General features: G+C 42.0%; 2 protein-coding genes across 15 annotated transcripts in view; one reads left to right on the top strand and one right to left on the bottom strand.

Annotated features, from left to right (window-relative positions):
• Nucleotides 1-2236, bottom strand: part of LOC124184317 (protein fem-1 homolog CG6966) — a 29029-nt gene extending 26793 nt beyond the window's left edge. The window contains exon 1 of the mRNA XM_046573878.1: nt 1470-2236. Coding sequence (XP_046429834.1) covers nt 1470-1529 — 60 coding nt within the window. The 5' untranslated portion in view covers nt 1530-2236. The remainder of the gene's footprint in view (nt 1-1469) is intronic.
• Nucleotides 2237-8691: 6455 nt separating this feature from the next.
• LOC124184613 (protein groucho-like) overlaps nt 8692-25226 on the top strand; it is a 56510-nt gene continuing 39975 nt past the window's right edge. For 5 of the 14 annotated variants that reach the window (XM_046574526.1, XM_046574525.1, XM_046574524.1 and 2 more), the window contains exons 1-2: nt 8693-9217; nt 9764-10509. In XM_046574526.1, coding sequence (XP_046430482.1) covers nt 10474-10509 — 36 coding nt within the window. In that variant the 5' untranslated portion in view covers nt 8693-9217; nt 9764-10473. Of the gene's footprint in view, nt 9242-9261; nt 9386-9763; nt 10510-25226 lie in introns of those variants that run through there. The other 9 variants (XM_046574523.1, XM_046574513.1, XM_046574519.1 and 6 more) reach the window with 8 other exon arrangements.

The raw sequence follows: 25226 nt of genomic DNA, 5'->3' as shown, positions 1-25226 counted from the left end.
CTGAAAAATGATTCCACTCAGGCTGATTATCATAATATACTTGAAATATTTGCAAGTTAGCGTAAACAATTTGAACGGGAATATTTTCAGAAAGCGAAATCCAGAAAAAAAAGAGGTGAACCTCGGTCTGCTGCCAGATTCCGATTTCGAATGGTAACTGTAACCGATTTAAACGGTTTTCCAATAGAACAAGAAATTGAAATCCAATTGTAATATTAATTTCAACGTAGAAATATTCGACGAGTATGTTTACACACGAAGATCGTGTCTTGCCAATGAATTCGCAGGGACAATTTTGTAACTCGCGACATTATGCACATACATGTATAAACATAGCGGGCGTTGAAGCGATACGTTAATTCATCACTCATCGAATACTAATTGTAACCCACGTCACATCCTGTAGCGATGCTAACGTTTGCTCGTGCGTCTAAATACACGCGCATGCGTACAAGGTGCATGATATGTATGATATACTTTATCCTTCAGGGCCATATTTCAGCTTATAGCCGTCTGTAACCATATATACACATGCTGCACAGCTATAACTGAAAGATAAACACAAAACTAATCTCTGTTTTGATACCTGAGGAGGGGGAGGGGGAGGGCGGGAGGGGAGGGGGGCACGATTAAAATCTCGGAGATGTAAGACGACACGTGCGGTGAAAAATTCAATCCCGAACGAATAACAATCTTTGTTAGGTATGTGATAAATATTATGTTTCAAGTTTATTTCTGTCGACATTTGTGATAAATACTTTTGAAAAATTGGCGCTCGATGGCCTTATTCGAATAATGTTTAAATTTCAAACTCTTTGTAACGAGTATCAAGTACATGCGATACATGCGAAGATTTTCGTTGAATGAAATATTTTTGAAACCTGTGTTAATCGATGAGAAACAGTTATCGTAAATCTGCCGCAGCTGACTTTAAAGAGTTATTTTTAAATTTACACAGTTGACGCGTATCGTTCGCAAGCGAATATTATGTATTACGTATGTGCCGCAAAAGTGGGTTTATTAACTTATTTGACGTTACTTATCGTTTCCCCCGGGTTGGGAAGGAGGCTAATTGTAAATTAAACATTTCGCGTTAATAATAAAAGTATCGCCAAGTTCTCAAGCCCTCGAATAGAGGGGGGAGAGGAGGAGGCGGAGGAGGAGGAGGAGGAGGAGGAGGAGGAGGAGGAGGAGGAGGAGGAGGAGGAGGAGGAGGAGGAGGAGGAGGAGGAGGAGGAGGAGGAGGAGGAGAGAAGGAGGGAGGTAAATGCTTTGAGCGATAATAATATCGAGTTTCGAGAAAAACAAAACAGTTATATCACCGAGTGTCCGTGAGGTTTTCGAATTGGTTACGAAAGTGATCGAAGCTAATTCGTAGGTTGAAACGATAAAAATAGAACGAAAAGAATGAGAATAAGAAGAAGGTTGAAATAGTAAAGAGCAAATAAAAACGTGAACCGCATTCCTACCTTCAGACGTTTGAGCTTTCCGTCTCTCGCTGCGTGATACACCAGGCTTTTAAAATCCATATTTTCATGCTACGTTCCTCGGACAGCCGCACTCTCTACCAACCGACCCCTTTTCTTCTTCTATCAGCTGGTTTATGCTGTTCTTTGTCCCGATGACTCAGCCGGCGAGTCTTCCTCTCGTTGCTTCTCCTTTTTTCCTCTTCTCTCTCTCTCTCTCTATCCCCGTTATTTTCTTTTCAACCGCTCTCTCAGCCCGGCTAAGGAGCTGGGTAAAACACCAGAGGTCCGGTTAAATGAGCGTGGGACGAAAGCTCTCCTCGCCTTTCTGCGATTCGGTCGTTACAACAACAGGCGGTACGTAAAACACCCCGCGGCAATCGAATCGTTACGGGTGAAAAAGGTTCCCCGCTATCGCAACGTTGCAGGTAGAAAACGCGCTAGCGATGCGTCTCGAGCGTCTTGTGATTTTTAAATTTATATGCTTCTAGTTTTCCTTTCTTCTTAACACACACACGCGCGCCTTTCTCGCGATATTCCGAAATCCCCCCCCGTCCGACCTTGATTTTCCTTCACAACCGACACTTCTTAATATCTACTATTTGTACAAGGCCTGTTTTATTTTTCTCTTTTCTTGTTTGTAACACGCCGAAAGTCTTACACCATCGAGAGCGACAAAGCGGTCGGGGTACGGGAAAAACCGCTGCTTCAACTCCGACTTGCCGTAAGCACTGAGCGACTACTAACAGCGGTAACAGCTCCCAGCATCGATCTCAGCTCGTCCTATCGCGATCTTCGTCCCTCTACCTACTCCCCTTACCCCCCACCACCTTACCCACCGCCGACGGCGAAGCCGACGCGAGTCAGAGAGAGACGACGCGATCCCCCCTCCCTCTTTTTTTTTCATCTCTCGCAGTCACGTCTTTCTTGTATATCTGTGAATCGGTCCGGACCGAGAATGAAAATTCCCCATCGTCTGTCATCTGTTTTACTTCACCTTCATAGGTGAAGCTCGCAATTTAACGGAGGTAACTACGTAGTTTTTCGTCAACGGTTTTAAAAAAAAAAACACCAGTCGCCCGTTGAAAAATATGGACGCGAGTAGGTGTCATGCGTGTTGAGCAAGAGGCTGCTTCTTCGATCCCGTCAGTGGTGGAGGTTCATATGTATGCCGCAGGTCACAGCACCGTACCGTCGGTCGTTGCGTCGGTAGCGTAGATCTCTGTAAAACGCGCTTAGCAAATGCTGTTCAACCGTGTCACCAGATGAAGCAAGCCTTTCTTTTTACATCTCACAGTGTTGCGCGATTTTATTGCCGATGATAAATCGGCGATGAGGAATAACACGAACGTCTATCCCATCAAACAAAGCCGCGATATTCGTTGACCCTTTCTTCGAAACTCCGATTTATCAATTATCCCAACGTCCATGGATAGGAAAAAAACTTTGTAAAGTACGGTTTTTTATTTTATTTATTTTTTTTGTTGCCGCGCTTGTAAGGTGCGTACGATTGAGATGAAAATTGAAAAAGCAAACCAATTCATAACTTGCCGTAACACACAGACGGCGGACGAATCGCGTCTTCGAATTTTTTGTACAATAGTAAGTTCGTGCGCGGTAACTTCGACTCATTCGGAGGTGTATAATTTTATCGCTTCTTTTTACGTTATAAGGAAACATTGATGACTGCACGTACCTTCGATGAACCGTTGTATCGACCTACCGACGAATTTTCTGTATTCAGATAGGTAGGTACTTCATGTACTTGGGTTTAATTTTTTTGACATATATTATTACGACAACGTCGGTCCTTTATATGTTGTACGCGTGGTAAACGTCAGTTCCTGACACGCGTTCAGTAAATTGGTAAAATCGTGATTCCTCTTCCGTTAATATCGGTGTAGAAATTTGATGTACGTACGTGTGTGTATATATCGAGTTAAAAGAGACTCGCCGCTCTGCGCATTACAAATATCATGTATGAAGAGTAAATAAAAATCCGCCACACGTCAAAACCGCACGAAAAAAACATCACGTAGAGAAAAAAGCGACGTGGCAACGAATATTATACATCCAATAAGACCGCAGTCATTTATCATGCGATCGTCGCTGGCCATTTGTCTGTAGTACAAGAGTCCAGGAAATCTCAGCAACGACTCGATTTCATCTTATTGTTTTTATTATTATTATTTTTTTGGTTGTTGTTTTTGATATTATTATTATTATTATTATTATTATTATTATTATTATTATTATACAATCTCGCAATCTTTCTCGCAGCTCGGCACCGTCAAAACGTATTTGTGTATTACTCTATAAAAAGCCGCGACCGGCATCTCGTGAATCCTTCCGAGACTGTGGACGGGGTAAGCAAAAGGGTGCAGTAAAGTGCTGCAGTGTGCGTATTGCCTATAAAGTATATCGCATCCACAGATATCACGTACAATACACCTTAATTCCACAATGTCAGTTGATCTTGACTCAGGATTGAATCAAACCTGATCCCATTCGGCATGGATGCGTTATTGCGGTGTGCTTGTACGTACAACGGTGTGATGTTGCACGGTGGCGATGAGATTATTACCGCAAACATCGTAAAAAAGAATGGGTACAGCATGTATACCGATACTCCCATTATTCGCGATGCAGAAACAGCAGCGTACGGGAATGTGAAAAAAGCTGTACGTGTATCGGCGTATAACGTATCGGTACCTACGTAAAAATGCACATTGCTGTAACAACGGTAAAGATACTATCTACCACCGTTACTGTTAACAATAACAGCAACAAAAAAAAATAACACGAACAATAACAATAGTTACAGAAGAAAAGTAATTTACGAGGAGAAAATAACACGTTCGGTTTGAACGAGGTATTTCTCGCTGCTTATAGATGAGTGGGTCGGGCGATACGTTTTTTTGCGAGCGTGGATCCGGAAGCAAGTGTATTTACTGAGCGTGTAGGCGTGCTATAAACACATATATAATATAGGTATATACGACTCACAACGATGCCAGTCAGATGCCGTAGGGGAACGCGAGGCACACAATGGAACCTCTGAAAAATTTTGACAAAATAGAAAAGAATTTTTTTTAATATCGAGATATTATTAAATGCTGGTGTAATGTGTGTTGAATTAAAGTTTGCAACATTCTTTCAGTGCGGAAAATTTTTTGTTTTTCAAGATATTTTGAAAATAATGTTTTATATAAAAGCCATTTGCTCCGGAATATAAATTTATTTGGTCATACATATCGATAGATAATCAATCGTTCGTTCAATGCAGGTAGAATTAAAGGATGCAGTCATTGAAATAAAAAAAAATTGAAACATTTTGTAAATCATTTTTTGGAGTGAGTCCGACATTCAGCAGAATTCTTTCTATTTTTTTTTTTTTAATCAAATAACGCAATATAATGATAAATTTGTTCGACATAGATCGAAGCAAATTGTGACGCGGTGCTCAAAAGGAACAAAAAATAATTGTCGGCTCAGGGGATTCGTCGTGCCCTATGTTCCCCTATAAGTTTAGTTATCAGGATGCGGGAAAACGGTCTGATATTACGCATTCCAGACGACGATGCAAGCGCTTCGAAATTCATACCGCGCGTCGAATTGCACTTCATGCGTACATATATACGTAATACAGGTATACATTTGTGCGCTGAAACTGTGCACTCGGTTCGCCAATCGTAACTGTGTAGAAAGAAACGATAATTGATGAAGCCTGGCCGAATTATGCGACTGCTACATGGGGCGGGAAGGGAGATGAAAGGAGCGTTATATAGCGTATCTCTTACGGATCTGGATTTGGAGGATACGGGGGGACGCGAAGGCGGAGGATGAGAATAGCTGTTTAAGTATACCTGTTCATGTGTGCGTTGAGATTGGTACAGAGATGGTGAGGAGGGCGGCTATTGGGATGCAAAAGAAAGAGGTATATCCTATTCGGGACGCGCAGAGTAAGAAATTTCTGCCGGTGGGTGAACAGAGGAGGGACGAAGAGGCAGATACACACGGATAGAGTCGAGTATAGTCGACGAGTTGGTCGGCGGTAATGGCACGACTCGACTCGACTCGACTCGACGACTTACAAAGAAAAAGAAGGATAGGGCGAGGGAAAAAATACGAAAACGGAAAGAAGGGTAAAAGGAAGACGAAAGCAGCTACACACAGAAGTCGTTACGACGTTTTAACCAGCGACCCGCATGCACGGTGAATACATTCTAACGCGAGAAATCAGCCTGCACTTGCATCGTAGCCACTAACTCCGCAACATTTCTTTTCGCCGAGGGAAACGGCGAACGTTCTTTTCTTAAATTATGTTATGCGACGCGGCTCGGAGACCGCGACGATTGTGTTTCGGTGCACTTTGCTGGGAAAAAAAGCTGTCCCCTCGTTAATGGGAATTGGCCGGGCAGCTAGCCGCCAGAGATTTCGGAGCTTCCTTAAAAGATTATTATGTTTATTTACCTGTATGTGTATATTTTTGTGAATGAATTTTGAAGAACTTACTATTGCGATTTCGTACAATTCATGCCATTTCTTTACTTCTGCGTCAAATGAAAAAGCATTGGAATGTTTTCATTCAGAATTGCGTGTATAACGGGGCTGTTAAGCCCTTTTTCGTATTTCAAATACACAGACGTCGATATTTGGAGATGTATGCGTCAACGTTGAAATCGACTAGGGCACCCCCCTTAAAAGACTACCAAGTATAGACTGTATTATTTTTATCAACGAACCTTTATACGGAAGGATTAATTTCATCCAGGATAAATAACAACCGCGGAAAAATGTTGCGTACCTGTATTATTAAAAAAAGTAAAAATAGTTTCGTTCGATGTATCCCGCTACCTTACGCGACGAGCATTACATACATGCAAACAGTGTAACGTAGGCTGTCGGGTAGGTAAATGCACACGGTCAATTACTCGATATTTGACATTCGCATGGAAATTTGAAATACGCTGCTACTGCTTTTGCTGCTCCCGCTGCTGCATCATCGGATAGCGTTTTAAATTATTAATTTCAACCCCCCTCCCCGGTGTATGCGCGTTCGTCATTTCACCTGCTGCAGCGTATATCGGTACATTGTACGCACGCATACGTGCAACCTGTACATCAGCTATATTCCGCGAAGCTTGGGTGTGTGGATATTTTACACTGTGTAGATCACACGTGGCCATCGATCTAATCGTAAACTTGTATAACGTAGGACATGTTCTATCGCACAATGTCACGGTTTAGAAAATCCATTTTCGAGTACGGAATAAATATCCTGCCGGCACTTGATCTTTGGCAAACCCCTTCTTGAATAAGCTGTGTAAACGGAAAATAAAAAAAAAAATAAATAAAAATGACGTATACTTGCATATAGAAAACTGTCTGAAAGATGAAGAGAAAGGGAATGGAACACAGTTTATCTTCGGCTGGATGAATAAGATTTGTACGCATACGTATATATAATATATACACGTTTAGCCAAGAGTAGATAAGTCGCAACCGACGTCCTTCCCCTCGATTCTTCCCGGTTGAACGGAAAGTACACACGCTTTACTGAAACGCCGTGGTGCCGTGTCGGAGTCGATAAACATAAAAAAAATAAAGTAAATAATTAAAAATATACAGACATGTACATACAACTGTGCATTCACTCTAAGCATTGGTATAAAGCCACAGTACTAGGGCATGATCAGTATTTTCCTACAAAAATTACCGGGTTTAACTACCTCTGAGTTACATACCACTCTAAGGTATTTATACAATAACTAATTGATATTAAAAAGTTTTCTACAGCTTACTTGTGCAACAAATGTACACATAATATTATCCGTATCGAACGTATCGTCAACTTGTTATTTCGTTACGTGTGACTTGTTTGTGAATCATAATTTTAATGACTTGTGTCTATATATACAGGGTCATTCATTTGTTGCTGAACACCAGCGATATGCCAATTTGGAAGCGGATAGAGATTCGTGGTAGTTTATATCGTAAGCGCGTCCCGGGATTGGCTGGCGCAGTTGTCACGTGGTTCGAACCAGAGCCGCACCACACTTCGACCGTTGAATTCCCTAGCCCGGCTGTCATTGTCGCAATATTGTCTAGGGAATTCAACGATCAAAGTGTGGTGCGGCTCTGTTTCGAACCACGTGACAACTGCGCCAGCCAATCCTGGGACGCGCTTACGATATAAACTACCACGAATCTCTATCCGTTTCTACACTGTCATATCGCTGGTGTTCAGCAACGGATGAATGACCCTGTATACATGTATACAATATAGCCAAATTAATCCATTATCGTCTATACGGTAGAGATAAAATACGTGTAACGTAAAATCGTTTGAGGTATAGGTGTGTACATAAAATTATTACTTCTATCGCACGCATTAACTCTCGTATATTGTACATCGATAAGAATCTTAGAACTTTTCAACGTGTAAGTACAGCGTGTAATACATATACGTGCGTACAGATACGATGCAATAATAATTATATATACGAACTCCGTCATGTCCGAATATCAACGCCTCTTCATTTCGCCAATATTATACCTACACCGAAAGTTAGTGTACCAATGTATTATGTATAAGTAGATGTACCCACAGTATGGGTAACGGCGGAGGAGGTAAGATGATGAGTGATAACACATCGGAGATTCGGAACGCGTAGTATGTATTATAATTTCCGCGCAACGAATCCCCCTCCCGTTCCTCTTCCCCACACCCTCGTCCTCACCCACACCCTCCCCCTCCCCCATCCCCGGCCCCTACCACCAACACCACACACCAGTATTCTTTACCCGCGCCGTCTCGCTTCAGCACTTCGCTGCACTCATCCGGCTCTCTCCGACACAGCAGCGCAACATTTGGTACTCGACTTGGTCGGTAATGGGAGATAGCCATGAAGGAAGAAGGAGAAGAAGAAGAAGCAGAAGAAGAAGGAGGAGAAGACTTGGTCGGTACGTCCGCCCGCTCGTTGAACGAGCACGAGACAGAAAGAGAGAGAGCGAGAGCGACAGAGAGAGTAAGATTGAGCGTTATGTCGGCTGTGCGGAGAAGGGAGAGAGAAGAGAAGAGCAGCGAAGGATGCGCGCGCCTGTCGGGAGCGTGAGCGAGAGAGAGAGAGATCGAGAAAGCGCGAGCGAGGGGGGGGGACGAGACGGTTCGTCAGTCCGTCGTTCCGTGTCGTGTGTTTCGACGCGGCGGCAAGCGGCGTTCACACGTTCCAACTTTCCAGCCCCCAGCAGTCGAGCGTCGTTCCTCGCAGGCGAAGAACGTTCCGTGACGTGTGACGCGTGGTTCTGCCGGACGTATCTACGTCGATCGCTTCTTGAAATCGTTGGTCCTTCCTTCTTTCTTTCTTTCTCTCTTTTCTCTCTTATCCTCGTCACCCTTAACTCGACCCAGCGAAGTCGACACAAGTAGTCGTTGACGGAGCTGCCGTGTCGTTTGTGCTGGTGCTCGTGCTCGTGCTCGTGAAAAGTGCCCTCCAGTTTGTTGTGCGTGTTTTCGCCCGGTTTGTGGCGGGGGTGCGACGCGGGGAGAGAATAAAGAGAGATAGATAGTGAACGCGAAAGGGAAGAAGTGAGAGGGGGCAGGCAACAATAGAGTTGCATCGGGATTTGCGGGCGATCCTTCCGCCCGTTGCGTTAAACGTAAAAAAAAAAAAAAAAATAAATAAAAACAAAACGAAAATCGCAAATATAAACAAATGAAAAAGTGAAGGGGAGGAACGCCGCTTCCGGTATTTACTGCAACAGCTGATAACGTGCGTTTTACGTTATTCGGTTGTTTTTTTTATTTATTTTTTTTTCATTTTCGTCGCGTTTTATTCCTTGTTTCTTAAACTTTCCCGCCTGTCGTAAAACGTTTTACTTTTTAATCTACGATCGCAACGCCACCCGTGTTGAATGTGAGTTATTTTTACAGCCAAAAGTCGGATGGATTTCATTCGCGTGTTTTCACGTTGAACGGTATCAATTTTGACGGTTGTTTTTTTTTTTTTTACTCACAATCGGATGATCGAATTGACAATAAGAAACAAACGAGCTGACAAAAAATTGCTGCTAGACCGACATCAGTTGCTATTATTGATACTTTAATTTGTTCTTCTTTGATCGCTTCTTTTTCTAATCAGTCATCGACGAGGGCTTGCTTAAATACGGTGAAACGGAGCGCGTTTGATCCGCGATATGTTAACCATTCGATGGACAAACAGATAAAACCCTACATCGTACATTCGTCTAATATATACGTAATACATCGAGTGAAATTCAACTTATTTATCTAGGCACGACGCTCCGAATGATAATCGCGTGACTGCTTTCTTCGTAACATCGGGTTGAAAGACGTTTTACTGACCGTAGACAAAGGAATACAACGAACTGATTCGAAAGGTGTACGCAAGAAAACTCTACCTTAACAACAACAACAATACCAACAGTCATAAAACTTGGGTCAACGTGTTGCCTGTGAATTGTTGTAATAAACACATATCCGTTCTGTTCCGTAACGTGAATTTTAAGTTGAAGAAAGGTGTATGATAGAATAAAAAACTTTGAATCAAAAAAATTCAAAAACAAACGAATAACAAGTAAAATAAAATTGTAAATTGTTACAATAGGATAGAAACGACTCTTAGCGCGTGAAACATATGAACGCCGCACGCGTACGGACGTCTGGATGTTTGTGAGAAAGAAAAAAAAAATCCGAAAGTTCGTTCGGAAAATATGTGCGTGGTGTGTAACGATAGTTTAGTGAGGTGAAACCTTCATGCTGACGAGGCGGAGATTAAACGTGGAAATATTAGTAGGAGTCCCGGATGCGATTCAAGATTTACCTACTAAATTTAGCAATGAAGTGACTCGACGTCGCAGCAGTTGACAGTCGCCTTAATATCCCCCCACCTCTCCCATATCCTCCCCCTCTCCCCCGCCCCCCGCCCACCCACCACCCCCATCCCCGACACCGCCGCCAATAAAAGTATTGGAAACAATTAAGATGTACCCCGCGCCGGCGAGACATCCATCCGCTCCCGTAAGTATTACCCTGATTTTTGTTTTTCAATTTTCATTCTCTTCGCACATCGTTTTATCTCTCTTTTTCGCTTCGCCGTTATATTGGGTATAATTCTCTTCTTTACGGCTCTGTTATTGTTGGCAGAGAAAGAAGGTGATGATATTTCCCTGATTCACCTTTCATTGTTTAGGTACTCATTGTGTGCGGCGTTGTATTCTTATCACTATTTTATTCTTCTTCTTCTTCTTCTTAATCTTTGGAACTTCAACCACCTCCGTCAACGCCGCTCACGGCATTAGGTTTGAACACACGGCGCATAACATTTATTGAAACGTGGAGATGTTTAAGTTTTTTTTTTCTTTTATCTTCTTTTCTTTTCTTTTCTTCGCGGTGTGTGTGTACGGCTGGTACGTGGTTTAAGTGAGGTCAAGAGAGCGAGCGAGCGAGTGAATTGAACGAGGGTTTGCGAGAGACGAGGGGGAGCGAGAGGGAGTAAGAAAAAAAAGGGGGAATAAAGAAAGGAGTAAAAGAAACGAAAAAGAAGTTACGTGTAAGGAATGGAAGGAGGGAATAAAGGAAGATAGCGAGTGTGGGGAGCGAGCGGAGCGAGGAGTATGGAGTATAAACCAAACAATCGTATACCTACCTCGTCCTCCTCCTTCTCCGCCTCCTCCTCGTCGCCGCTCTCTGTTGAGAAGTTGGAGGAGGAATGATTCTGAGAATATTTATACGCTTCTTTATTCTGTTGCAATATGTGTGTACGTAGTTTTGTGCGATGGTCAAAAGTCGCGTTGAATCGAGCGTACGATTCGCGAGTACGTATCCGTATAATTGGCTTTGGCGGTTCGCCTGTAATCGTCAACGAATTTGTTACACGTACACGTGTGTTTATGTATACAATTGTACACGTATAGCCGGTTCTTTTCTTTCTATTTTCGTTTATTTCATTTGGTCGGAAAAACTTGCAACTCATTTTCGATCAATCCACGGTGCTGACGATGACCGGAGTAATAGAAGAATTTTCGTGGCAAAGTTTTTATGCAAAGAAAACAAATCGATTTTCTTTCGGGGATCTGGACGACGTGTGCGTGTGTTTTTTACGGAAAAACATTACTGCGTTCCTTTTGTTTTTTTTTTCTCGATTTGTCGAAGTCGGTTCGTCATCTCTTTCACTATCCGCCGCTTAAATTCCTCTTCTTAATTAACAAGTGAGACATGAAAATGCGCGCGTGCTTTTAACGCCAACGACCAATGAACTACAAAGTCGCATACTAGAAGAAGAAGAGTGGGAGGAGCGTGAGGAAAATGAGAACAAGACTGGGGAATACGTAAGGAAGGAGGAACACGGAGGACGGTTAATGAGTCAAATAATCTCGCCCTCTTGCTCGCAATCAGACACACTCTCCAACGATCAAGTTTGATTCGACGGTGACATAAAAATCTATACTCTCGTTCGGGAAACGCGGCAGCGGCGACGACCAATTAATTTTCACGGTGGTCAGCTCATCCTCAGACGTGTTTGGATATACGTGTGAGCACACGTATACATACGTATACGCCTGTGTGCGCCGCACATGTGCGACCGAACTCGCCGCTGCGACTTGTACATCCAATTCATCCCGAACCATGCAACCCCTTCCTCCCTCTGTATCCTGGTTTTACTTTGTAGACTGCAACGTCCTTTGACGATATGACGTTGCATAATGTATTATATCGCCTCGTGCGACTTCCGATAACTTTGAATTAATAACCTCGTTCACGTCACACACACGTAAACCGGAGCAATCGTTTCTTATTCGTGTCGGTCGTACGTAGGTACGCGCATATCCTATGCTCGTGTTTACGTGTGCTCCATTTACGTACGTAGATATACAGCTTCGATCAACGTTCTCGTTTTTTGTTGTTCCGTTGCGCGAGGTAAGAGAAGTCTAGTCGTAATTTCCGTTCAATTTGTATAATTTCTGTGTAACGTTGCCGCGTCGTTATCGCTTGTGCAATTTTGTTCGTTTCTCTTTTTCTTTGTCGCACTAGCTGTTTCCGTTTTATTTAATCGACGGTGTACAACTGCCGAGGCACAAGTACAGAATTTATCGTTACAACCTGTGTATAAGGCGAAAATTCGTTCCACGGGATTGTATCGAATTAATTTTTACCACGGGTCGTTAAGAGTCGGTTCAAACTACCGAGATAGCTTCTTGCCTACAAGTATTAAACGTACAGGTCTATGATGAGACAGACGCGAGGTGAAGTATACGTGAGCATATGAAAAATGTTGGGAGGGAAAGGAGAAGAAAAAAAAAAAACCAAGAAAGAGAATCCGCGATGTCGATGATTCTTGTTATATTTACACTGCGTGTGCCCTGCCTGTTTCATATACCCTGCGGACTATAGACTACCTGTATGTTTAGCAATTTATGACGGGCAAAATATTCTCCTCGAAAGTTGGCAAAGCATTAATCAGCATTCGTTTGCATTACCTAACGTCTTAAAGTCTCGAGCGTCATCGATTCGTGTAGAAAATTGAAATTTGCAGGAATTCTCTCTCGTCTCGTTGTTGAAAATTAGATACACCGCGATTTTTGCCGACTTGAACGTTTACTTCTTACGACCAATGTACGTATGGATTGTAATATTCACTACCTGAATATTTGTTCTGTTTGGTTGATTTTTAAATTAGATATAACGTGCTTATTGGTACCTCGGTGCGAAAGCTGTCAGAAATTTCTAGCGCTCCGAGATAAGTTGATGATCGATTTGTTGAATTACGGTGGGAAATTCAGCTCAGAGTCGATTAGATTAATATTTGGATGAAAAAAGTAGAACAGCATTTGGTATATCGTAACAGCGATTGATTGAGTGAGTCATAATTGTGATTGGTTTGGTTCTCCGTAAATCGTTGCAGCAGGCTGGTGAAATCAATAAGTTTATTGGTAGGCAAGCCTGTAATATAAAGACAAAACGAACGATATCGATCGTCGTTGATTACTCGATGAATCGGTACAAGTCGGTGGTGAGATTCGATCTTTGATGTTCGGGACGAAAAGTGTGGGAAGTGTTTGCAGCCTCTGATGTCATCCTCGCCTCTTCCACGGACGACGGACATGAGAATCAACGAAATGGAGCGTAGCGACTCTCTTGACCGGAAACAGCAAGCAACAGGACGAATTGAGTCGAGAATAAATTCACTATCGACGGTTAGTCGTGATTACAGCATTGATTTTACGCATACCAAAGGTGGAGAATGCGACTCGCGATTTCTATTCCTTGCCGATGGAACCGCGCTGATAAGATCATCCTTAAAGCATCGTGTGTCCTGCTGCAAGGATTCCAATTACTGCGTCAAAGTTTCCGCAGCTGTTTGATCGCCCAGCGGCGCTGGGTGGAGTATAAAACGATAAAATTTGCTATGGATCGCGGTAAAAACGAGAGACGCTTTTACGTATACCCCTTGGCATATATCAATTTCGCGCATACGCTTGTCGATACATTTATATTACCATATCGATGCTATCTCCGTTATTTAGCTCGTGTACCAATAAATCTGCTTTCTTCAATCTGGCTGAATCCCAGTGAACCATGACTAACCTGAATACAAATTACAATTTTATTCTACACTCGATCGATTTTTCGGATCAATAATGATTATCCGATGGTTGATATATGCATAGTATTTATCAAAACCTTGATTAAACCGATTCTTTAATATATACACTTTGAATCGGGCGGTAGTATTAATTATTACGTTTATAGTTTTCGATTGTCAGTCGTATAATATATGCCTCTTTTAAACAATTCTCTTACTTTCATTTAGATATATTTATTCCATAATCCTTGTCATCGCGCTAATTGCTTCGCGGAGAATCGTGAAACGCGCGGTGGCTGAGTCGAGTTCGTTTCTCGTCTGCTGCTTTGCACCCTCCGTTTGACCAAAATCATATAACTCCAGGGGTGTGTTTCTTAAACAACCGATTGAATAATTCATATGCTCTCAAGTTACGAAAGCGCGGCGCGGCTGAAGATGATGATTTGCATATTTGGGTCGCGTCGCATTGCCACTGCAGTCGCGTTTGCGATTTGAAAAGTAGTAAGTTGGACAAAAAAAATTTTCCTCAAATTGCATTTAAAAAAAAACGACTCGGTCGAAGAAAATTTCAACGAGCTTAGCAAAAATTCAACGACGAAAAACGTTTCATTTACACATAAAAATACTCTGCATCCCGTTGGTGGTGTATAATATATATGTATAGCTATAAATGTGTACAAATATCTATGCTTTCCAACCCTCTGTAACAAAGCGTAGTCAACATCATTAGAACACACATTAAAGTCATCCGAAAACTCGATAATTGATGATAACTATGCTTTGTTTCAAAGGTTTGGAAATTCATTTGAAAAATATTGACCAGCTTACGAGTATTGTAACTTTTTATCGAAAAGTCGAATTTCCCCATGCTAAATGAATGGGAAATAAAATTTAAAAAAGCGACCTGAGCCAATCTTTCGGGAAGATCAATTTTCTATCAAGCGCCAACATTCGAGAAAAAATAAGAAACTTTTCTTCCAAACCACCCTCAGGCGTACGTACATTTTTATTTAACAGGTCAGTACAGCACGGGGTTTATAAATATCCCGGTGTACATAACAGTCGAATAGTGATTAGATTAATCCGCGGGCGTAAGACCGACACCGGAAAGGATTTGCAGTTACGTTTTACGAGTGAATCGTAAAGACGCGACCGGAGGAGGAGGAGGAGCCCTCTCGTCTGTTTAACAGGGCTCGGAAGGGAGGCAGGGAGGGTTTGGTATAGGTATAACTGTATACACACCTATAATAGCTGCGTGTAAGAGCGGGAGTGACGGTGTATACGTATAACAGGGGGCCAGGGGTGAACCAGATTATGTTAATTGATTATAAAACTACGTTAGCGGTGGCTATGGCTGGCTGGTATGGAGAGCTTGATAGAGAAGAGACGGGTCCCTCGATGCTTCTCTTCTTGATCGACCCCTTCTTCCTCTTTTTCTTCTTTTTCCTCCTCTCCGTCGCTCTCCCTTTATCACTGCAGGCTCATCAAATCAATTTATGAACTTTTCCCGCGACCAACCTGACCTGACTTAACTCAACTCAACGCAACTTATGTAACCTGACTTTGCACTCTCTGTCACTCTTGTATTACAATACGTGTAACGCGTTCGCAATGCTTACGAAAAGATGATGCGACGATGACGATGATGACGTTGACGACGCGTGATTTTATTTGCGACCGGCATCGTTGCAACGATGAGTTTTTATTCGCACGCAGGATTCGTGGCTTGTTACATACGTTCTTGTTCTTTCTTTGTCATGTGTCGAAGAAGTGATAATAATTTGCACGCGTGATCCCAGCGTCTATATTTATCCTCTTTATATGCGGGGACTGGGGATAAGAGTATGAATTGGAATGGAAAATAAAAACGATACGATAAAAAGGAAAGAATTCCTATTGTATACGATATGCGCCGCGTACTCGTTCTGCCGCCGGCGTGCAGAATTGAATAATTCCTTTCTCTTCCCTTTTCGCGCTACGCGTTGCTATTTTGTAAGAATACGTTCACGGGCCGCTCGACGGCGCCCGTAATTATGCAACCATGTATGGAGTGAATTTGAAACCGCGCAGGTTCAACTGCTGCTGCTGCTGCTGCACACATCGGTGTAATGTGTATAATAATATACAGTAAACTTCGTAACGTAAATATTTATGATCCTATACATATCCAGCTCCTACATTATTATATACCCGTATCCGCTGTCATTACTCGTTATGTAAATATATCGTTTAAATAATTACTCAGCTGGCGATTTGTACGATACATTATATACAATATATATATGCATGATATCATCACAAGCGCAACCATTGTTTCAAGATAGCTCTAATTTTTTTCTTTCATTCAATTTTTGAGTACAGCGTTTCTTCGTTCTACACCTTGTTCGAATAATTTGCCTTCATTTCTAAATCGTTGTTTCGAAAATTTGGACAATTTTCATATTCGTCGGCGTAGCGTTATGTCGCACGGTGATGACGTTTTACGGAGTAATTTACGTTTTCACCACATAGAACACAAGTTTTGATTATGAAAAATTGAATCGTTGTATTATTGAGGATTGAGTTCGTGCGTTAGTAACCGGAACAAAAAAAAAAAATATGTCCTCGTTTCCAATTTCGTTTATTTCCGATTGCTTTTTTTTTACGTTTCTTGCGTACGCCACATGTATATGTGTATACACAGGTGTGCATGCGTGTATGTGTACAGTTATACGTATATCAGTATCAATGTAATAACGTCTGTGAATCTGGAGGTTTGCATTTTTTTCGCTTCGTTTTTTCCCCAGTCACAGTGCAGATTAAAAAATAAATTGCACGCGCCTGCAGAGCTCGGCTGCTGCGAATGTACGTTATGCACGCCTGTACGTACGTACAACGTACATTAATACATGTATATACGTTGTACGGGATGAAAAATGTTTTTCGTATAAAGTACTCGAATGACAATCGCTAATCAAATTGTGCTCCGGCTAATTGTTCGGTGAATTGCTAGGCGAATTGAATCCGGGGAAAATTGAAAATCTCGCTGAACAAAAACTAAAACAAAAGAAGGAACTGGACGGGGTTTAAAAAAAAAAAATAACAAAACAACAAATACTGCAAAAAAAAAAAAAAAAACCAGAAATTGGTAGAACAGAATTAGCGCAGCGTTCGTGATTCACTAATTTAATATTAAATCGATTTTTATATAATATCTATATATATATAATATGATAGTGTAATACATAAATTGTTTTTTTTCGTCTTTACGCGAAGTTATCTCATCCCATTCCATGTGTACCATACATGTTATATACGTATAACTGATAATGTGTGTATACGTAGCTATGCGAAGGCAATGTAAATAATGGTATAAGGGTATATTTGAGTTCGGTGGGGAAAACTTCGCCTTATCCTGTGTATGCACAACACTGTGTGTAGGTGCGGTACTACCTATGTATAACTTCTTGGTTACAAGACTATACCTCGACTCTCTTCCCTCGTTCTCTTCGCCGATGCCGACAAACTGTACTTCGAATAAAGTTCTCACTTTCAAACTTATGTTGTTATTATACGTCACTCGGAGATTTTGACGCGGTCTAAAAGTTGTCGCTAATATACGTTACGTACCTATTCTTTTTATAATATATTATATTGCGGTATATTATTCTTAAGTCGTTATAGTTATGGAAGTGTATAGAAATAAAAAGAATCCTGCGAACAGGAAGGGATGAATTGTATGTAAATTATGCGTAATTGTCATTCTGATTCGTAAAGATTTATAATTCCAAATGATTAATACGAATATTTTGCGTTACGCTATTAAAAACTCTTCAACGATATACTCCAGTCGAGGAATTTCGACTGTTGCCCGGCTTATTGACCTCGTCTATAGCTACGTGTACCGAGATAAAAGCTTACCTCCAAATTCGACGGTCCGTGTAAAAACGTAGTGTAAAATGAAAATTTATTGTAAAAGAAACGGCGATAGGACGGGGAAAACGCGACAAACTATTCGTAAAGAAACGATTACACCTTGTGTTTATCAAGATCCAAATCGAAATCCAAATCCACGCGTATTACAACGAAATCAACTGACCATATCATTCCCTAAATAATTGGTAGGTTTTAGCGGCATCATTCCAACGGCTTTGGGGTGGGTACATAACAGGGTCTAGTCTATAGTCTACGGGGGGAGTCACGGCGTATGGGTTTCGGGGTTTCGGGGTGGCCCAGGGGTGGACGGCGAGGGTGGCAGAGACGCCGGCAAAAGGGGCGGGGATGAGAGAGCGAGAGAGCGAGAGAGCGAGAGCCGTTGGGCGCCGCGGGGTTGAGGACGAGGACGAGGACGAGGAGGTGGAAGTGGGGGAGGAGGAGGGGTTGTGGGGATCGGTTAGGTTAGCGATGGGGGGTTTGGGGTAAGAACGGTATGACAAGCATTTGATGAGGGGACCACCGCCGCCCACTGAAATCCCCCCAGTGGTTCTCATTCCTATCAATTATGCTCTTGTTATTATGCAACGTATTAATTCATTTGGTACGATTCGTTCTAAGGATAAATCTCTGTTGTTTCTTGCAGTCATCTCTTTGTTTCACGTATGTTTTATATATACATATATATCTTGGTTTTCGTGGGCAACGTTGCTCAAACTCTGTATCCAACAAAAGATATTAAGAATTTGTGACAAATTTATTACACGCATACGGTATGACGTTAGTCGTGGAGGAGTTTGATTGATGAATCTTTTGGATTTAAATCCGATTTCAACGATGCATTCAAATGTGTTTGCGATTAGAATCCGAGAGGTATTTGTACTGGGCAGTTTATACGTATGTGATTTGAAACGAAAACCTTTAGTTGGGAACCAATCGAGTTGGTTGCAAATGTGGATTTGCGGCGCGGTGTAGAGAGAGAGGAGAGGAGAGGAGAGGAGAGGAGACGATGCATTCATCGTCGTATCGTTGCTGCAAACGGATGAAATTTTTTGTAATTCGAAGGTGAGAATGGGGGAAGGTTGTGAGAACCACTGCAGCGAGGCTGGCTGAACATTTACATTTTCATGTCAAACAAGGACCCGGGACTTCGCCCCGGCAAGCGGAAAGCGGAGAGCGGAGAGCGGAGAGCGGAGAGCGACGAGAAGGGGTGTGCCAGTCGGAGGAGATACTCACCCTAGAACTGGCCCTAAACCTGAAGCTCAATGGTGGGATGGGGCCGATTGTTTGCTCAGAATTCGAAAAGGGGCGAGGGACAGAGATGGGTAAATGGATATATGGATGGACAGATAATTGAAGAAATAAAATTAAAACAGTCGAATATACTGATAAATAAATAGACAAATGGACAAATAAATGATTAAATAAGTACAATATATATCGGAACGAATCAACCACAACCGTATGATTGAAGACTTGGTCGAGAACTAAACTAACGAGGTAAAAACTGAAAACTAGAAATTTAATAAAACTAAGCCTTTTGCTCTTTCCTCTCAACAAAGTACGCGGATAGACGGCTTTTGAAGATGCCGATGACAGTTGTCGCGTTATCGTCAATCGAACACCGTAGACGCGACGCGATTCGATTCGCGGACCCGTAGACTTGCTCACGATCACAGACGACGTTAACTCGCGATAATCAGAGAGGCTCGTCGCGTAACATCAGCCTAGGCAAGTGATAGCGCATCATCCATAACCTTGATTAGAGGAGATTGAGCGTTGAAGCATCACCGAGGAGGATCCGGCAGTCCGTTGCTGCCTGATGTTACGTATGACACGATCTGTATCGCTCTTTCGAATGAGACTGAAGTTGGTAACGTTAACGTAACGATGAGGAGTTGGATTTTCGGAATTAGTGGATATTTTTTTTTTTTTTAATCGTTTACCACATACTGAAAAGTCATTAAAATGCGAATTGGCGACTTTTCCTAATCATGCATCGTTACGGTAACGTTACCGGCTTCGTCCTCGTTCTTTCGAACGCTTTGGATATAGCGCGGGGAATGATAATTGGGCGAAAGTCGTTATTGAAGGTGGACGGAGGATCGATCTTTGCCGTTTGCGACAGGAACAATTTTTGCACGCTTCCACAGCTGCGGATAGTTTGCAGTGAGAATAGAACGGTTGAGTAAATTTAAGAGAGTGAGAGGATGAGAGGGAGGAACGCTAACCTTTTTTGCTTACTTTGTATTCTCCTTTTTCCCTTCAAACTTTTCTTTTCGAGGCAGGGAATTTCGGACCGACGTTCTTATTTCGTATATGTGTATATACTTATACACACGTATACTTATGTACGCACATATCTACCTGCAGCGCGCGCTGCACATGTTTTTGAGGGTCTTATAAGACCCTATTCGTGTTTAACGATCCACGTGTATAATCCCGTGAGATATCACACCTCGAGTTCTCTCGCACGGATTCTTTCATCGTTTATATTTTATTCTGGTTTTTGTTGTTGGCTTTTTTTTTTATTTTTATTTTTTTTTCTTATTTCGTATTATTTTTTACTCGTTTCATTCTTCCCTAATTATCGCTCCTCGAGTTCACTAGTCGAGCTACCATACGATTTATGTATTACACATTTTGATCTACACCGTATAAATTATAATTTGACAGTTTTAACAAGCTAGAATTACATGATTGGTATTTTTTTTTATGTTAACTATGGAACGAGGCAGCTTCGGAAGGAAAAATCCTTTGTTCGCAAGTTTAGGATTGTCCCAAAAACGGTAAACCTGTCGTATGCTCTGAAAATTCAAGTCTTCGAAAGGCATTTTAAAAAACTCGAGGATTTGATTTTTTCTTTCTAGCGGCTAGGTACACTATAACTTTTCGAATACTTTTATTCGCGGTAGCGATGGCAGCAATTACTAGCGCAGTGTAAATTTTAAACAAATAATTACAGTATTGTCATATATTTTTGAGCACACGTCGCTGTTGTTGTCGCTCTCTCATCTTCATCTTCTTTTCTCTCCTCCATTTTTTTTTTCTTCTTCTTTACCTTTAGCTCGAAAAAGGCTCTATTAATTAACCCCACAATACAGAACATCTGGCCTGCTATTCGTCGCTGCCTCTACGTGTTTATTTAAGGCAATTAAAAAGATACGTCGTCGTAATTACCGCACGTATATTTAATTCGGGTTCCACCGTCATTTGTCGCTTGGTAACTTTCGGCACAATCTCGCGTATTATTCCTTTCGCACTGCGTTATTAAATATGGACGATGGATGTTTTTATACCTGTACTAAACCACATATGCGAAATCAATTGTATATTATCGTTACACGTACGACACACCTCGCTTTTCTTCTCTATCCTCGCAAAGAATGGCGCGATGCAAAGGAAATACAACGCCATGTCGCTATTACGCATGTAACACACAGTTGCTCGTTCATGTCACCGCATTTTATCACGCATCTATGCAGATAACACATGCCTGTTATTATATGCAAACTGCAGTGAATACTTATGCCACTTTTTCCGCAAGCCTTGTTATTACCTCACACCCAAAATTAGATTACCTCACTATTCTCCCGCGTTCCGTGTGTATACCTGTATTATACATATTACACGTATAATACAATCAACACATCGTGCTTCAGCCATTAGATTACAAGCGCCAACTACCGTCACCTCGATTATTTTATCCGACGATTTTATGAATCTTTGTCTAATGTTATCCCCTCCTCCCGTTGCCTTCACTTTCCTCTCCCCTTCTCTCGGTAATTGACGTACCCGTGTTTCGAACAAGGATCGGCTGAGGGAGAAAAGATTATCCGATTATCGTATAATTTATTTTGTCTGTTATTTATTCCATCGACGATAAATTATATACCTATGTATATATATATATATTATATTATATTATATACATATATGTATATTTACTGAGATAAATATTGGAATATAAAGTTGAATGCATATCGTTAAATGTGAAATTTTACAACTTCTTTTTCCGCATACGTCTACGCGTTGCAGCGAAGAAACCTCTCCCCCCTCCTCACCTTCTTAACTTGCGACAGAGCCGTTTCTGAAATTTACGATCATTTTAACTCGCTGTTCTGCAGCAGGATACTAAAAGTCTTATATTTGCGTGAGTACGCGTGTGTGTTATACATACCTACTTGCGACTTGATTTCTTTCGACGTTAATACACAATCTTACACAATGAAATGTAACATCCTTCCACATCGATGTACGATGTTAAAATTTTTAAATCTATTATCAATCCAACAAATCGAATAATCACTCGGCACCATACTTACGTCAAAGTGTCGAGTGGCCAAAATCACTGCGTGTCCAGGGGATCCCATACAGACGTTATCGCAGCGGCACGACAGCATGCAGCCGCGAGTCGAATACGCGTGTTTGTTACGTGGTTGTACCACCTCATCCTCTGACGCCATATTCATATGCGTACGTGTATGCATTATATATATATATATATATATATATATATATATATATATATATATATATATATATGCGTGTGTGCATATCCCGCGGGGCGTATCGCACGAGGCCCTGCAACTAGAAATACCGAGGTTACATATTTTCATAGCCATTGTGTACGCGGTCGGACGGCGGCTGTAAGGACCGACTTACGAGTTATACCCTTACACATACACGTAGACCGCCATGTTGAAGCTCTGATATAACGACACGGTCGCCGACGACGACCGACGCGACGCCACCGCCGCCGAGGTTCTTTCTCTGTAATATGATTTATGACATCGCGACCGCGACCTGCAAGACGTATAGCGATCCGAAGGAGAGGATCCGTACGACTGTGTTACACCCTCTCCTCTCCTCTCCTCTCCTCTCCTCTCCTCTCTTGTTCCTTCCTCTCTTCATCCTCTTCATCCTCTTCATCCTCTTCTTCGTCTTCTTGGTCTTCTTCGTCTTCATCTTCTCCTCCTCCGACTCTGCATTATAACCTTTCTCTTGCCTTCTTTCTCCTCTTTGCGCTTACTCATCGACCGTGCGTAGAGACGTGGCACGGCGCACTTCTCGGAGTGCGGAGGGTCGCTTATACACTCAGGAAGGACGGCCGAGATGGCGAGGACAACTCCTTTTCGATCGAGAACCCCTGGGTGCCAAGAAGCATTCCTCCGCGTGCCAAGCAGCCTCCGCTGCCTCCTTCTTCCCAACTGCCAACCCTCGGCCAGCATTACCTTCACCACCACCACCACCACCACCACCACCACCACCACCACCACCACCACCATCACCATCGTCTGACGTATTGTAGCTACCACACGAGGCACGAAAGAACGAACGAAAGGACGGACGGACCGACGGACGGAGACTACGACCACCGGGATCTCCACCTACATAAATAATCTTAGGCTTCCTCCTCCTCCTTCTATCTCCGTTTCTTTTTTCTTCCTTTTATCTCTTTTTTATTTTTATTTTTTTTATTTATTTATTTTTTCTTTCTTATTATTATTTTCTATTTCAAGAGTGTGTTCTCTGTATACACGCGTTACACGTATACAGGCTAATGTATGTGTACACAACGTCTCTTAAGCTCATGCTGTGGGAGGTCACGGGTTCAACGTTGAACAATAAACTGGGAACGAAAGGAAACGCTTTGGTTTTTTTTTTTTTTTTTTTTATCGCCGTTGGTTCCTGCTATTTTTGTTTACCAATTTTTCTTTTTTTTTTTTTTTTTTCGAAAGATAGTTTTTTTCAAGTCTCACACCTCGCTACCCAGTGAGTACCGCGCAAGCACGTATAACGCGCGTTATACACACATCACTCATGTTCGTACGGTTCGTTTTACTTTTCTTTCTTTTTTTTCGGATCCGTTACGTAAGCATAGTCCAAAGTGTCGAGCAATTCTGCTTCGTGGTTTTTTATTTTCCAGTCTTTTCCTTCCGGCTACGACGAATTGGCACGTAAGAAAATCAATAACACCGCGGGAACATCGTATAATCGTCAACGGATGAAATATACGTATACTTGTACAGCACAATTTAACTGTTTCTCATCTGCATATTTTTAAACGCGTTATCAGCTGACATCGGCTTGGGGACTGGTCGTAATTACTAGCTCCGGTAAAAATTCGTCTTCCATGATCTTTCGATTTTTTTTCCTTCCTCAACGACGAAAGAAAATGTTTTTTACACCGTACGAACGGAGAAATGCTAGGGGGGAATAAGAAAGAAAAAAAAAAACAAACTTATGCGTAAAACGAACATCCTACAAAAAAAAAGATCGTTCAAGTACTACCTATATTACATTTAAGTGTCGGACTTTTATAGGCAAGTTTTACTCGACACCCTGCACGGTATCTACACACACACACACAGTCAGACACGTGCCTATACATATCGCGACACACCACTTTACACGCGCTTGCATACACGCATCGAAGCAGGTACGTGCATACCTGCTATTTATTACAGTCTTTGCGATATTGCCAAGGAAAGCTTTTCTCTTCTTCTCGATCTTTCCCGCATGCGGAGATGACGCCCCTGCGGTGTGGTTAACCACACCGCCTCGCCTCGTCCACCATACCGATCGTTAAATAGCGATGCTCACTCGATGCTTTTACGAATACCTGCATATAATATGTATATCACATATATCACATGTACATCCTCACATCGTTTGCGGCACTTGCCGCGTTTATGGTCTTCAATTTTTACGCTTCGTTTTTAATTTTTGCAACCAATCGATGACCCATTTCGTGCACGATATCGATGAATAATCGTTATCGATTGTGGGACATGAATTTATTAATCCGCGGAGTGTTTCTTATTATTTACGACGGCCTTATTTTTCACCCGGAAAACTGCACGCATATACGGGGTCATTGTATGTAACAAGATGTTATTTGCGTGGCGTGAATTATTGGCATAAGCTGTGATATAATATATGTAGATCACACATGCCGTTGAGTGACAATAAACCCTTCTTACGCCCGTGGCGACCGGCGTGTTCGACGTTTGTTCGTTGGACGAGGATTTGCTTGATCAATGATCATCGGCTCGTTACAATACCCACCTATATGTATAGGTAATGCCGAAACTATACGCCAGGGATAATGACGGCATTACTTACACTCACAATCAGTCGACGGGTGCCGCATCGACACCCAGTTCGATACCGCCGCTCTGTCTATTCCATAATATTATACCTGCGTGAAAGCTCAGCTCGACATCCTCCTAACAGA

Source organism: Neodiprion fabricii, chromosome 6 (assembly GCF_021155785.1).
Source record: "Neodiprion fabricii isolate iyNeoFabr1 chromosome 6, iyNeoFabr1.1, whole genome shotgun sequence".
NCBI classification, from domain to species: domain Eukaryota; kingdom Metazoa; phylum Arthropoda; class Insecta; order Hymenoptera; family Diprionidae; genus Neodiprion; species Neodiprion fabricii.
Note: the sequence above shows the minus strand (reverse complement) of the source record. Positions and strands in the feature narration are given on the sequence as shown.